This window comes from Myotis myotis, unplaced genomic scaffold, assembly GCF_014108235.1.
Source record: "Myotis myotis isolate mMyoMyo1 unplaced genomic scaffold, mMyoMyo1.p scaffold_m19_p_2, whole genome shotgun sequence".
NCBI lineage: Eukaryota > Metazoa > Chordata > Mammalia > Chiroptera > Vespertilionidae > Myotis > Myotis myotis.
This window is the reverse complement of record NW_023416324.1, coordinates 15,696,899-15,712,477: the sequence shown is the minus strand read 5'-3', so window position 1 is coordinate 15,712,477 and position 15,579 is coordinate 15,696,899. Positions and strand designations below refer to the sequence as shown.

The 15,579-nt window shown below is 52.3% G+C and overlaps 1 protein-coding gene and 1 long non-coding RNA gene across 3 annotated transcripts; one reads left to right on the top strand and one right to left on the bottom strand.

The window, feature by feature from the left end:
- Positions 1-566: 566 nt before the first annotated feature.
- On the bottom strand, positions 567-7,515 carry LOC118676001. Of its 2 annotated transcripts, XR_004973998.1 has the most exons (3): positions 7,195-7,515; positions 1,786-1,910; positions 567-1,177 (listed from the first exon to the last, which is right to left on the bottom strand). It is a non-coding gene; the product is annotated as an uncharacterized LOC118676001 (long non-coding RNA). The 2 variants fall into 2 exon arrangements; XR_004973997.1 differs by lacking the exon at positions 567-1,177 and having other exon boundaries at positions 1,744-1,910; positions 7,195-7,502.
- A 155-nt stretch (positions 7,516-7,670) lies between these two features.
- TENT5B (terminal nucleotidyltransferase 5B) lies at positions 7,671-15,339 on the top strand. The gene is made up of 2 exons (XM_036349189.1): positions 7,671-8,107; positions 13,482-15,339. The coding sequence occupies exons 1-2, from the start codon at positions 7,847-7,849 to the stop codon at positions 14,502-14,504; spliced, it is 1,284 nt and encodes a 427-aa protein (XP_036205082.1). The 5' UTR covers positions 7,671-7,846; the 3' UTR covers positions 14,505-15,339.
- The last annotated feature ends 240 nt before the right edge of the window (positions 15,340-15,579 follow it).

The window sequence follows — 15,579 nt, the reverse complement described above, 5'->3', positions numbered from 1 at the left end:
GTTATTAACTTAATTAGGGTATTCCTTAGGCTTAGGAAGAGCCACACTCAAGGGGCCAAAGAGCCACATGTGGCTCGTGAGCCGCAGTTTGCCGACCACGGCCCTAGGGAAACAGTGGCACTTCCTTGACTGACACTTCCCTGGTCACTGAGAAGAGGCCAGTGGTAGCAACTGAAGCCTCAGTCTTCACAATCACAGTCACAAAGTCAACTACAGCCACATCATAATCACCCTCACCTCACACCAACAGACACAAGGACAGGATAGGAAAGCCTCAAGGGCACCCTGACCATGAGAGTTGGCAGGGCCCCAGTCCCTTCCTGGGCCTGTGGAAGGCAATGGGACTGCCCTGGGTCAGAGCCAGAGCTCGAGCCCACCAGCTTGAAAGAGCCGATTCTGTGAATCTCTTCAGAATGTAGGTGGGCAACTTGAAACCAGCCACAGTGGAGGGCTTTGGGCTATTTTTCCCAGCATATTTTTCCCAGCAGGTTCATCAGCATATGGCCGGACAGAGCCCTGGGGACTCTGAGACCTTGATCCCCACCAGAGCCTGGAGCAGGGCCAATGGAAGGAGCCAGTCAACGTGTGCATAGTTCTAGAACAGTGATGGCGAACCTATGGCACGCGTGTCAGAGGTGACACGCGACACTGTTCTGGAGGGCAGGTCCTCGGGTGAGGGCCTGCAGGGGAGGTCGGAGGTCACATCCCCGAAGACACACCTGATGGTGGACCAGGAGCTCTGGGCATCAGCTCAGGAGCATCACCTTCACCAGAGACTCTGCAGTCGTCCAGGAGCCTTAGGCCTGTGGCTCTCCGCCCAGCAGCCTGACGCACCTTCCTGAAGTTGGAATCATGAGGTGGGTCTGTCCTGGGAGGGACCAAAGGCTGCTTCTCCCTGTTCCTGATCCCAGGATGAGCCCTGACCTTGGTCATAGACTGGTCTGAGCCTGGTGACAAAGATCTCCACCCAAGCCCAGTGAGAGCCCCACCCAGCTTCTGGGTTGGACACTGATTGGGCCACAGAAAAAACTCTCACCTCCATCTGTGCCTGACACAGGCCCTGGCTCAGCCCTGGAATCATGACAAGCCTAATCCTTGAGCCCAAAGGGGAGCCGGCCAGGAGCCGGCTTGGCTCAGCACCGTTGTTCGCCTCTGCAGTTGGGGCTTGAGCTCCTGCCTGGAGAGCAAACCACGAAAACAAAACCAAATAAAGCCCATCATCATCTCCTCCTTGCTTTAGTGGCGGCACATCCCGTCTTAGGAAATGACGCCTAGAAGCAAAGACTCTGTTCTAAGGCCCTAAACCCTGCCTGTCCCTGCTGGGCTTCCTGTTTGATTTGGAGGATTCTTGCCTTAAACCCCCCCTCCCCACTATCTCCAAGTAGCCTCCAGGTCCCCAGGAAGACAGGGAGCTGTGAAAGCCCAGGAACTTAATCTGAGAGCGCATGGGAGGTGAAGGCTAGGACCTTATCTGGCTTATGGGCTGAGGCAAGACCCTTCCTCTCACTGGGTCTCAGTTTCCCCATTTATAAAGTCTTGTGCCAGTTTATGATGGGATACAGTCTGAGAAATAGGTTGTTAGGCAATTGCGCTGTGCGAACATCACAGAGTGTATTTACACAAACCTAGATGCTATAGATATGGTCTAGCTGCCTCTAGCCTCTTGCTCTGTAGGGAAGGAAAAATAATTTTCCCTCTATGCTTCTGGGTTCTTGGCTGAGATATCCTCTAATGAGAGACAGATTGACAAGAGAAAAACAAACAAAAGTTTAATAATATGTATACCTCCTGTATATATGGGCGGGATCCAGGAAAATTCTGTAACTGGCCCAAATGGCTGAAGCCACCACCTTAAATATTATTTCCAGCTGAAGATAAAAGGTGTTGAGGATGGAGCCAGCTCTGGGCGGCTACCAGGAAAAGCACAGTAAGGTTATTATGCAGATTTCAGTCTTGGCCTTCTAAATTGATATGAGTTACTAGAGGAAAGGTCACCCCAACGCCCACTTCCAGGTACAGCAAGGGAGACACAAATGGATATTTTCCTTACGAAAGTCAATACCTTACGAAGGGTGTAACCTCTACTTGGTTTTCAGAGCTTCTCCCTGTCTGTTCTCCTTAAAATTAAGCAGCCTAAAGTAACCCTATGCCAAAGAGACATATTTGAGGATGACAAATTCTGCTTCCCTACAGCTCTCAGGCTATAAACCTGTATAGCACGTTACTGTACTGAAGACTGTAGGCAATTATAACACAATGGTAAGTAAGTGTGTAATGCGTTGCTCTGCAAAGTCAGCATGCTACAAGGCTAAGACATCACTATGCAATATGAACTTTTCAGCTCCAGTATAATCTTATGGGACCACCATCGTATATGTATGTGGTCCATAGGTGACCCAACCTCATCATTTGGTGCACGACTATATAGTGAGAGACTTAGCCTTCCAGCTCTAACATCCAAAGTTAAGGACTGTGATGGCCTCTCTGCCTCAAGGTTGGAAAAATCCTCACCGCTATCAAGGGATCCGGGCTTTAGAGCTGGACCGGCCTTGGGAATCCTCAGATCCCACCCCTTTATGTTAGCCCAGACAAGAGAAGGATTTGCCCCAGGAAGCTAGAAGTGAGTTCCCTCCTACCCACCTCCTTTGACAGAAAACTGCTTAAAGATAAAAGGTGTCTGTTTGCCTATCTGCTGGCCCCTACCTAGACTGAGTGTCATCTGGGCTCCCCACCGCAGGGGCCCAGCCCAGACTGAGGGAAAACAGAAGGGACCACTGGGAGAAAAGGGATGGGAGGGTGGGTGGAGCACTGGGATTTACTGACCAAGCAGTAGTAGGGAGGAGGGTGGGGCTGGCGTGAGGGGGAGCAGGTCACAGAAGCCCCACCCACTCGGACGTCAATTCAATTCCCGGCCTCCCTCCCTCCCCCGAGGCTCATTCCCCAGGGCGGGCTCCTCCGTGGGAACTGCTGTTTCGGCAGCAGGCGCCCAGCCAGGAATGAGGCTGGGTTGCAGGGCAGGCAGTTTCCTGGGCAGCCATTGGGGAAGCCCCAGACAGGGCTGCCCCTTGCTTGGTCCTGGGGAAGCGGGTGGCTGTGGGCTCAGGGAATGAGATGCCTACTTCTGCAGCCTTTGTATCGGCAGCGGAACAACACCTGGGAGCTGGTTAGAGACGCAGACTCAGGTGCTTCCCAGACCTGCTGATTCATAATCTGTATTTTAACAAGCTCCCCAGGTGACTCCTATGCACATTCCAATTGAGAAGCCCTATTCTATAAGAGGTTGGTCGGCCTATGTATGCACTTACAGGTTTAAAAATCCTATGTAATAAAAGGGTAATATGCAAATCGACTGAATGGCAGAACACCAGTTGCTATGATGCTCACTGACCACCATGGGGCAGACGCTCAATGCAGGAGCACTCCCACAGGGGGAGCACCGCTCAGCCACAGGCCCAGCTGATGGCAAGCAGGGCAGAAGTGGTGGGAGCCTCTCCTGCCTCAGCACTAAGGATGTCTGTGGCTTAGGCAAGCTCCTTGCAGGGAACAGGCCTAAGCTGTCAGTCGGACATCCCCTGAAGGCTCCCGTACTCACCCTCCACTTCCCCACCCCCACCCCCCAGTTCACAAATGTTGTGCACCAGGCCTCTAGTAAATAAGTAAAAGGCATTACAAAACTTCCAATTATAAAATAAATAAGTCCTGGAGATGTAATGTACAGCATGGTGACTATAGTTAACATTACTGTATTGCATATTTGAAAGTTGCTAAGAAAACAGATCTTAAAAGTTCTCTATCACAAGAAAAATTGTAACTCTATGGTGAGAGATAACTAGACGTATTGTGGTGATCATTTCACAATATATACAAATATGGAATCATTGTACACCTGAAACACATTATATGTCAATTATATCTCAATGAAAAAATAAGCCATAAAAAGACAGATTATCCTCCTTTTTCTTCTTTACATTTCAGTTATAGCATTATCTTCATTTCCCCTCCAAAAAATATTAGGAGTGTATAATTAGTATCTATTATCTGTGAATTGCATTTCATTACAAGGAAGAAGATATTGCAAGATACTTGTTAAAAAGAGAGGTGGGGTCTGCTGGGACTGGGAATCACTGATGAGCAGGCACTCCTGTTTTTATTGGCATCAGCCTTGAGGGGATAAAATAGGAGCGAGCAGCCCTTGAGCCTGAGAAGCTTCTACTGTAGCAGAGGAGATGAGACAAAGACATATATCACCCCTTCCTAAGCCTCAGTTTCCTCACCCATGAAATGGGCTTAATCATCAGTCATCTCCACCTGCCTCCCCACAGGGTTGCACAGGCTCAGAGGAGCTGGGGGACAGGGAGGGGCCCTGTGAACTGCCTGGAACCTGAGTGAGGTGAAACCCAGGAGTGCCCTGCTCACAGCTCTACCCTCTGCTGTCCCTCTCTGTCCTTCAGAGTTTGCCCTGAGCCCTCTGATTCTCTCTCAGAGCTTCATTCTCTATGATCTCCTTCTCTCTACACCAGTGGTTCTCAACCTTCTGGCCCTTGAAATACAGTTCCTCATGTTGTGACCCAACCATAAAATTATTTTCATTGCTACTTCATAACTGTAATGTTGCTGCTGTTATGAATCGTAATGTAAATATCTGATATGCAGGATGGTCTTATGCGACCCCTGTGAAAGGGTCGTTCGACCGCCAAAAGGGTCGCGACCCACAGGTTGAGAACCGCTGCTCTACACCCTTCCTGTGCTGAAAAAAGAAAAGAAAAAAAAAGAAAGAAAAAACACCACTTGTCTGAATCTTGCTCCAAATTAGCCAATTAGCCCTGTTTCTGTGAGGGCAAGCATGATTGAGTGCTGACTACATGTTGGCATCGACTTTTAAGCCGCCCTGAGTGTAGGCGATAATGACCCAATGAACAGATCAAGAAAAAATGAAATACTAATACATGCTACAACATAGATGAACCTTGAAAACATTATGCTGAGTAAAAAAGACAAACTGCAAAGACCACATATTATATGATTCCATGTATATGAAATGTTCAGAATAGGCCAATCTACATAGAGACAGAAAATAGTTTAGTGGTTGCCTAGGACTGTGAGCTGAGGGGGTTGGGAAAAAATGGGGGAGTGACTGCTAAAGGGGACATGGTTTCCATAGGGGGTGATAAAAATGTTCTAAAATCAATTATGGCATTGGTTGAATAACTCCGTGAGTATACAAATCAATATTGACTTGTACAGTTTATACGGGTGAAGTGAGAGACCGCTCCTGTGTCAAAAGTTTAGTGCCTTGCCCTAGCTGGTTTGGTTCAGTGGTTAGAGCATCGGCCTGCGGACTGAAGGGTCCTGGGTTCACTTCCGGTCAAGGGCACATGCCGGGGTTGCGGGCTTGATCCTCAGTAGGGAGCATGCATGAGGCAGCTGATCAATGATTCTCTCCCATCATTGATGTTTCTATCTCCTCTCCCTTCCTCTCTGAAATCAGTAAAAAAATATTTTTTAAAAAAGTTTAGTGCCTAGTGTGATTCCAAGCTCTTGTTTGGCAACCCAAAGCTGAGGAGGAGGCAATGTAGGGACCAAGACTCTCCCCAGAACTCCTTTTCCCTTCCAACTACCTTAAATCATAGAAGGTGTGAATGGAAGAGACTGACTCCTATTTCATTCCCATTTTACAAAATAGGAAACAGGTCCAGATAGGGAAAGTGTCTTACTCATGTCACAAAGACTCAAAGATCATAGAAACTAAGTTCCCTTTTAAAATCAATCAAAGAATGAATATGTGAAATTTGTACAGGGGAGAAAGACTCATATATAACATTTGAAAGCCAGTTGGACTTTTCAGAGTGTATGTAACCCAGCCATTCATTAGGACAATTAAATTTTATTTTTGGTGAAAAAGAAAAACTCTATTGAGTATACCCCTTCTCTCTCTCCCACCCCTTCTCTGTCATCTTCTCTCTCCTCTTCCTATAACCTCAAGTCACCCCACTCCCATCACAATGATGTTTATGTCCTGTGATTGGGCAAACATTGGACCAATTACCTTTGGGAACAGAGGTGTCTACAGTATGGCGATTGACAGTACATGAATTTGTTAATTGCTCTTCCTAGTGCCGATAGAAGGAAAGAGGAAAAGAAATCTGTGCCTTTCCTTAGAGAACTTGATTCAAATGTGTGGGGTGGTCACAGCACCAGGCCACTCTCACAAGGCCCTGCCCCTATGTAGTTCCAGCCCCATCCAGTCTTCCTGGGGAAAATCCCTTCTGCATTCTGGACCCCAATTTTCCCATTTATAAAGTGCAAAGAGGGTGAACAAAATGACTGTCAAAAGACCTCCCATCTTGAGCTTTCAAGGTTCTAGGAATGTGTGGCTTAGCACCTTCTCTGCTGCCCTGACTGTCTAGGAACAAGCAGGGGGGAGATAGGGCAGAAGTCAGTCCAGCAGAAGCAATGGGAATGTCACCTCATTAAGGAGGCCTTCCATGATTACACCATCTAATGATGTAATCGATCTCCCCAGTTATCTTTCTCACTCACTATCTCTCTCTTTTTTCACATACATACATGGTTGCTCCTTCTTCATTACCCTATTTTATTTTCTTCTTAGCACTATCTGAAATGTCTTATATTTTTTCTTTTTTCTCTTTTCGTCTTATATATTTTCACAGGTCATATTGAAATAATCTTTGGCCAACTATATATAAATCAAAACTTCAAAAATAGTTACTGACCACCTTCTCTGGGGCAGATGAGGAACTGACTGAGGGGGGTTAGTGACTTGCTTAAGGAAGCACAGGACCTGAGAAGGCTGAGAACAGGCTGGCAGGAGAGATTTCTGCCAGCCACCAAGAAGCCGCTGCAGAAGGGCCTGAGACGCTGGGTCAGGAAAACCAACCTCCCCGTTCCAGCTTCCTTCCATCCTCCATAAAGGCCCTGGGTTTGTGCAAGTGTAGTGGAATGCGCACGCGCCCACAGATTCTCCGTCCCAGAGCCAGCACAAAGGCCCGACTTGTTCGGTGCTGTGTGGCCTTGGGGAGTCAGGCAGGTACCTCCCTTCTCCAAGCAGTGTTTCCCCTTCTCTGAACTTGGACTTTAAGGCTGGCCAGGCTGTAACGCACTCTCTTGACTGACAAGGGACAATCAAGAGAGTGCGTTAACAATCCCTACCTCGGTGTAGTCTGAGTTTGTTACCTTTCTCCGACGGTGGAAGATTGCACCGGTGGAAAGCAGAGGCGCGCTGTGCAGAGTTGGACAAATAGCGCGATCTCTCTGGGCTTCTGACTAGGACCAGGCCAGGTGATGTCTAAATTCCTTCCAGCGCCAAAAACAAACAGAAACACCTGGAACATTAGTGGTCGGGCTCCGCTACGAACCACCGCGAACTCCCTCCCGTCCGCCCTTAGAGAGCGCAATCCCTTTAAGTCCAGGGTCAGGGCCGGCTCCGCTGGGGCCAATCACCGAGAACAGAAGTTCTTGAAGGACCAAAGCAGGGAATTCAGCCGAGAAGGAGGGCAGGGCGGAGGAGTGCCTTCCAGCCAATCAGAATCTCCATGACTCTTCTGACCAATGGTAGGGTTGTCGAGAGATGCTCCCGCTGTGTGACAGCTACCTGGACCAATGGGCATGTCGCCCGCGGCCTATAAAAGTCAACTGGGCCCGAAGCAACGAGCTTTAGGGTCGGTAGGTCGCCGCTGTCACAGGTGTGCCCTGGGGTTGCCTCGCCGTCGCTGCCGTGCGGTCCCTGCAGCCGCGCCTCCCGCCTGGGACCCGGCTCATCCGCTCTCCTCGCCCTCCTCCCCTTAACCATCCCGGGTTTCTGCCGTCGGGGTCCCGGGCCGGGCTAATGATGCCGGAGAACGGAGTGGAGCGCTCGGACCGGGCGGCTGCGCTGGTAGGGACGGCTGCAGCCTCGGCGGTGGCCACGGCCACCCAGGCAAGCGGCGGCCCCGACCCGGGAGCCGCATCAGCCTCCCTCGGACCGCACCTGAGTGGGCTAGGCTGGCCGCAGGTGAAGCGGCTGGACGCGCTCCTGAGCGAGCCAATCCCCATTCACGGGCGCGGCAACTTTCCAACGCTGAGCGTGCAGCCCCGGCAGATCGTGCAGGTGAGAGGTCGCTGGGGGGGGGGGGGGGGGGGGTGGCTGGGGTCTCTATCCTGAGGTCCTCGCGGCTGGAAGGAACCCGGAACCCGGAGTCTGTTCGATTCGCTCGACAGCTAGGGGAAATGAGGTTCAGAGAGGGACAGGGGCTGTAACAAAATCGCACAGCATTGATAGTAGACCATACTCCCTTTCCCCTGCACCTCATAGTCCCTCCCCACTTGGCTTTCCCTTCCCCCGCCCCTGGGGAGTCCGGATGCCTCCCGGACTGTTCACCCAGGCCCTGGCTTGGAGAGGAGAACAGGATGAGGAGAGACACAGCAGTTGGGGAAGAACAGTCCTGCCTCCAAGGACAAAAGATGCCAGGCAGCCCTGGGTGGGTAGGTATACATTCTTGCATCCAAAAATGGTTCTTTTCATCCCCAAATCCTCATTCCTGGGCCTCATTCTCATTCCTTCCCTCTCTCAAAGTTCTGGGGGGCAGACTCTGTCCTGTGCTCCCACAGCCCTTTGCTACCACGAAAGCCCTCTAGCTATTATGTGGACAAGGAGTCCCTCTCAGCTGGGTTGTGGTAGGAGGGGTTAGCTAAGCGCCAGGCCAGACCTGATGCCTGCATGCTGGGAGGCAACCTCAGGTGTCCAGTTTAGGTGTTTCTTCCCCTTCCCAAGACTGGAAATGAGTGTCAGCCCAAATCCCAAGCCCCATTTCTGTACTGACGAGCAGAAGAGAATTCTGGCAACCCCTCTCCTCTTCCTCAGACTCCTCTTCCCTTCACCTGACCTTCAGCAACCCTAAATTTGCTCTTTCATCTGTTTAGACCAGGCACTGTCATGCTCTGAAATACCAGAATATGGTCACTGTTGTACCCATTTTATAGCTGGGGAAGCTGAGGCCCCACAGATGAGTGCCTAAGACGACCTAAATAAGTGAATATCAAACCCAGAGAATGTTGGGTCTTCCCAAGAGCCACTGCTGCATGTACAAGGTGTTTTCACTCCTTCCCCAGTTCCCAAGACTCAACATCTAGGTCTGTGGAATAAGCAGAAACCAGAAAATCATCCACAATTCCTGCACATGCCTACCAGAGATGGGCTTTCTGGGGCAGTAGCTGACAAGCGAGGTGAAGCCTTAGCTTCCACAGAAGGGCAGGGGTGCTCGCTGGGGGATTAACCTTGCCCTCCCTTCTGAGGAATGGGAAAGGGTGGGAGCAGATTCTCCAGGGCTGACTCATGTGCAGCCCATGGCGCCTCACAGAGGCATGCCTCCGCTGCCCGCTGTCATGGGGTAATTAGGAAACCAGTTGAGGCTTTTCTCCCCGGGACAGTCAGGTCAACCTTGGGGCCCCAACTTCTGAACCTCCAGGATTGTTGCTTCAGGAATGGGGAAGGAAGTGAGGAGCCCAGTGGGACAGCTTCCCTCTGCAAGGACAAGAGGTGCCCTGGGTGGGAAGTACCAATATGATCCAAACTGCCTTTACGGGTGCCAGCTCGGTGCCAAGCCCTCTTTGGAACCCTAGGGGGAGCATAGATATGACTGGGACCTAGCCTTCCTGCTTTCCAGGTCCTCCCAGCTAAGTGGGGGAGCTGACCTTACAATGTGATAATAGTATAATGTCCTCCTAGACAAGGGCCAGAGATGGCACAGAGCAGGGAGCTGCCTGCTGTGGTGGGGAGGGCAGCAGAGACTTCAGAGCTGGACTGGAAGGTCGAACATCTGGCTTTAGGACCTGTACTGTTGTCTCTTTCCTCTGCTGGGCCCAGTGTTCCTATCTGTTCAATGGGGATGGATTGGGCTGCTCTCCAACACCCTTTCTGGTTCTAGAATCCAAAGGGAACAGGTGCCTTCACCTGGCCTGTACAATTGCCTCCACAGGAAAGAAAATCCATCTTCCGCCAGGAATCTGTAGCTGGCAGCTTCACAAGTGGTTGGGAAGTGTGTGGTGGGAGCTCTGGGTGTGCGTAGTGGGGGCACTGGGTGTGTGTGTGGGAGTGCTGGTATGTGTGGTGGGGGCACTGGGTGTGTGTGTGGGAGTGCTGGTGTGTGTGGTGGGGGCACTGGGTGTGTGTGGGGGAGTGCTGGTGTGTGTGGGAGTGCTGGTGTGTGCGGTGGGGGCACTGGGTGTGTGTGGTGGGGGCACTGGGTGTGTGTGTGGGAGTGCTGGTGTGTGTGGGAGTGCTGGGTGTATGTGGTGGGGGCATTGGGTGTGTGTGGTGGGGGCACTGGGTGTGTGTGTGGGAGCGCTGGTGTGTGTGGTGGGAGTGCTGGGTGTGTGTGTGGGAGTGCTGGGTGTGTGTGTGGGAGTGCTGGTATGTGTGGTGGGGGCACTGGGTGTGTGTTGGGGGCACTGGGTGTGTGTGTGGGAGTGCTGGTATGTGTGGTGGGGGCACTGGGTGTGTGTGTGGGAGTGCTGGTATGTGTGGTGGGGGCACTGGGTGTGTGTGGTGGGAGTGCTGGGTGTGTGTGGTGGGAGTGCTGGGTATATGTGGTGGGGGCACTGGGTGTGTGGTGGGGCGCTGGGTGTGTGGTGGGGGCACTGGGTGTGTGTGGTGGGAGTGCTGGTGTGTATGGTGGGGGCACTGGGTGGGTGTGTGTGGTGGGGGCGCTGGTTATTGACTTTGGGCTTCTTACCAGTGCTGGGTTTCCCCACAGTTCTAGAATTAGAATCTTTCTCCCTATTCCCCCGCCCCCCCGCTCCCCCCCCCCCCGCCCCCCGCAAGGTTTCGCCTACAGCAGCAATCTGAGCAGCAAGAAATGCAGTTCTTGCTTGTACCTGGGCTAGGGGGCCCACTCTTTTGTAAGAGGTCCCTGCCCTCTGGGAAGCCTGGTGCTAATTAAGTTCAGCCATTTATTGCCTGTGTGACCTTGGATAAGTCCTTTGTCAAGGTCACAATCTTATCTCTCCAGCTGCAGCCCTAGGACTTGCATTAGGTGGCTCTGAATTTTTATAAGCCTGCTATCTGGCAGCACCTACGGTCTCCCTGCAGGTCTCAGCAGTGGCCTGGGAGCAGAGTGGTTCTGGGGAAGGCCTTGGCACAGGAGAAAGGAGGGTGTAGCCACTGCCCCCTCGTCTGATTCAGGAGGCTCCAAGCTGCCCTGCAGTCCTTGGGTGTGGCAGTATCTGGGGACTATCTGCCAAACTGGCTGTAGTCACACCTGGGAAAGAGACAACAGCCTCTGGCTGGCTGACACAGCCAACCCCATGGCCTGACGCAGGAGATTTAACAAGAGTACTGCTACCTACTCACCAGGCCAGATGCCATGCCCTGGGGTGGGCATCGCCTGGGAGCAGGAGCTGGCACTGAGTAAGGCTTAGTCAGCTCTAATGGGACATGGGAGGGGGCTGGTCTGCTCTGCAGGCCTGACCAGGGTCCTTGGGATAAAGTCTTTGGCCATTTCTCTCCTGGACCTACATGGATACAGCTGCCAGGGTGTGGGTTAGAAGTCCCACAGGCTGGACTGCAGCAAGTGGCTCCTTACCTCCAGCCTCCCCTGCCTGTCTGGCCAAGGCATTCCCCAACCCTAACCTCCTGCTCGTAACTACTCTGACTCTGGGCTTCAGTGACTGGAAGCTTTGGCCTCGCTTTGAAATTTTAAGAGGGAGGGAGGATTAGAACCCTAGTTTCTGGTCTCTGCTCCCTCTGAACCGTGGAAAATGGTAATGCGGTAGAAAGAGGTTATGCTTTGGAGTCAGTCATACCTGGATTTGAAGATTTATACATTAGGATATAAATTCGCGTAATTCTCACAATAACTCCGTGAGGTAGGTACAAATATCCCCACGTTACAGATGGGCAAGTGGAAACAGAGGGGCCAAGTAACTTGCCCAAGGTCACCCAGCTGGTGAATGCAGAGCTGGGAATTAAACTCAGAGACTTATCTTGGGCAGGTGACTTCACTGCTGTGAGCCTCAGTATCCCAATTTATAACTTAGCGATCATAAAGACCTCTCTTATAGATCCTGGTAAGGTCTAGTGCCTGGCATCTAATACTCCTCTTTCCCTCCCCCAGCGTCCCCCTCACCCCCTCGCAAGTTTTTGATGGCCAGTTGCTCACTCCCCATAGCCATGAAAATACCTGCCCATGGTCAAGGTCCTCCTCCCGGAAGCCTTCCTGGAGGGAGCCGCCCGCCCCAGATTGCCCCACTGCATCTTGCCTCCTCAGCACTTAGATGCATTCTTTACAGTAATTCCTCCTGAGGCTCAGAGGGCAGCCCCTCCAGCAGGCGGCAGGCGCTGACTTGGCAACAAGGGTTGCAGAATCACTCAGGGTAGGAATGCTGCCTGGTCACTTTCAGGACAGTGTGTGAAGCACTCTGGGTCTCTGAGTGTCCAGCCCAGCTCCCCTCTTCTCCCCACCTGGTCCTAGGCCTGGGAAGACGCCTCTGGCTAGAGGAGCAGGTTTAAGATGACTTGTAGGTTTGCCTGTCATGTCCCTGTGTCAGCAGATGGGATCTGCTACATCTCTTCCCACTTGGTGGGGAGGCTTTCTAAGAGTGGAAAGGTTCTGGGTTTTAACTGCCAGGCCTGCCATTTCTGAATGGCTTCCCCTAGATATTTCACCACTGTAAGCCTCAGTTTCCCCATCTGTAAAATGAGTATAATATTTGCCTCACCGGGATCTTGTAAAGATGAATTAAGATGTGGATCTCAGAGTCAAAAGAGCGTGCATGGATTTGAGAATCCAACTGACGTGGGTTCTCGTCTCACCCTGGCCACTCTCTGACCTTGGATGTGTTTGTTAACCTCTCTGTGCCTCAGGTCCCCCATCTGTAAATTGGAATAATAATACTCAAACATAGGATTATTGGGAGGAATAATGTAGTAATGAATGTGAACTAACAATTATGTTCCAAACACATTTGAGCAATTAGCATTATGCCTGACACAAAACTGTTTTACTTACAGTTTTAGAAAAGTAGGATAGCATAGTGGTTAAGACATGGACTCTGAGTTTAATTCCCAGCTCTGCATTCACCAGCTGGGTGACCTTAGGCAAGTTACTTGGCCCCTCTGTGTTTCCATTTGCCCATCTGTAACGTGGGGATATTTGTACCTACCTCACAGAGTTATTGTGAGAATTATGCGAATTTATGTCCTAATGTATAAAGTGCTTAGATCAGTACCTGGCTTTTAGTAAATTCTATGCTTGCATTTGCTATTATTGCTGTCCTTTCTGAGGCTTTCCTCCAACTCCAAATAGGCCATTCTCTAACTTAGAGAGGTTTGGCTTAGAGAGTTAAACGTCTTTCCAAAGGCACGACAGCTGATAAGTCGTCAACAGTGGTTGATATTATTATCGCTATTACCTGGAAGCCCATAGCAGACCTGGGAACGGGGGACAAGCTCCTAACACCTCTCCTTCCTGCCGTCCCCTCCACAGGTCGTCCGCAGCAGCCTAGAAGAACAGGGACTGCGTGTGCATGGTGTGCGGCTACACGGCTCAGCTGCCAGCCACGTGCTGCACCCCGAGAATGGCTTGGGCTATAAGGACCTAGACTTAGTGTTTCGCGTGGACCTGCGCAGCGAGGCATCCTTCCAGCTGACCAAGGAGGTGGTGCTGGCCTGCCTGCTGGACTTCCTGCCGGCTGGCGTGAGCCGGGCCAAGATCACGCCACTGACACTCAAGGAGGCCTACGTGCAGAAGCTGGTGAAAGTGTGCACAGACACGGACCGCTGGAGCCTCATCTCGCTGTCCAACAAGAGCGGCAAGAACATGGAGCTCAAATTTGTGGACTCAGTCAGGCGCCAGTTCGAGTTCAGCGTAGACTCCTTCCAGATCATGCTGGACTCCCTGCTGCTCTTCGGCCAGTGCTCATCCACGCCCATGTCTGAGGCCTTCCATCCAACGGTGACGGGCGAGAGCCTGTACGGGGACTTCAACGAGGCCCTGGAGCACCTGCGGCACAGAGTCATCGCCACACGCAACCCTGAAGAGATCCGCGGTGGCGGCCTCCTCAAGTACTGCCACCTCCTGGTGCGTGGCTTCCGGCCACAGCCCAGCACCGACGTGCGCGCCCTGCAACGTTACATGTGCTCCCGGTTCTTCATTGACTTCCCGGACCTGGTGGAGCAGCAGCGCACCCTGGAGCGCTACCTGGAGGCCCACTTCAGCGGGGCCGACTCAGCCCGCCGCTACGCCTGCCTGGTGACGCTGCATCAGGTGGTCAACGAGAGCACTGTGTGCCTCATGAGCCACGAGCGTCGCCAGACACTGGACCTCATCGCCACCATGGCACTCCAGGCTCTGGCTGAGCAGGGCCCAGCTGCTGCCGCTGCCCTGGCCTGGCGCCCTCCAGGCCCTGATGGGGCTGTGCCTGCCACTTTCAATTACTATGTGACCCCTGTGCAGCCTCTGCTGGCCTGGACCCACTCCTGCTATCCCACCTGGCTGCCTTGTAACTGACTGAGACCCTGGTCAGGAGAGACTGGGTCTCCCCAGGTGGAGTGGGGCCTCAAGGCCCGTGTGGAGGGCATGACCAGAGACAGGCAGCCTGTGCCAGGTAGTCCAGCACTGCTACAGGGGTGGGCCTTCCACTAACAGATCAGACTCCTTGAGTGAGGCCCCTGTGGGCTTACAGCCAAGCTGGGGTTCTTTGCTTATTGCGGCACACTTTTAGACTAACATGATTGTGGGGTGCAGGAGCTGTTTGTCTTGGGGGTTAATTGCCGTTAGGAGACAAAGCATGTTTGGGGTGTTAGTCTCCATGTCCATCATCGTGGGTTGATTTCTATGGCCTAAGAAGGGTCTTTTTGGCTAGGGCCAGCCTATAGTGAGCCCAGCAGCCCCAAGGGTCCGCAGCCCACACAATGGCTAAAATATGGTGCATTATGGGAACTAGTCACTTTGGGTCAGGTTGGGCCACTCACAGGCCTAGTAGTCCAATCTGGCTAATCACTGGGGAGGGAAAGGGAGGCATGAGACGGATACCTGGAGAGGGATATGTTTGGCCCAGTCCCCTAACACTCCTAACTTGAACAGTCAAGGTATGTGGTGGACAGGACCAAGTGGCCTGGGGTAGGACACAGCCCAAGACCCTTCCAGGGTGTTGCTCCCTTCCCCCATGTCACGAGGAGCCCTCCTGCCTGGGAGCTTGTTCTTAGGAGGGTACAGGGCCCAAATTGGCCACAGTCAAGTGTTCCCACCCCACTGGTCTGGTTACAGGTCCTCAATTGGTGGAGGAGAACCATGCCCCACCTCTGCACTCTTAACACCTGCCAATAAAAATTATCTACACTGAGCCTAGCACCATGCTTTCTCCTGGGAGAAGGACCTTCCATGGCTGTGGGACTGTGACTGCCTTCCCAAGCCTGAGTCTGGCTTATATGGTGGGAGGGGACTTTGTGGGGTGAGGTCTGAGTCCTGGGCTGTGGCTGAGGGAACGCCCCTTTCTCCATCAACACCAGCCCCAGCTTGACAACTGTGCTAGGAGCTCATGTCTACACGTATGACTTGCACCTGCACATTGCCTCAGCAAGTC

Coding starts and splice junctions, on each gene's coding strand:
- TENT5B (XM_036349189.1), top strand. CDS start 7,847: ATGATGCCGGAGAACGGAGTGGAGCGCTCGGACCGGGCGGCTGCGCTG. Junction 8,108..13,481: donor AGCCCCGGCAGATCGTGCAG/GTGAGAGGTCGC, acceptor TCCCCTCCACAG/GTCGTCCGCAGCAGCCTAGA.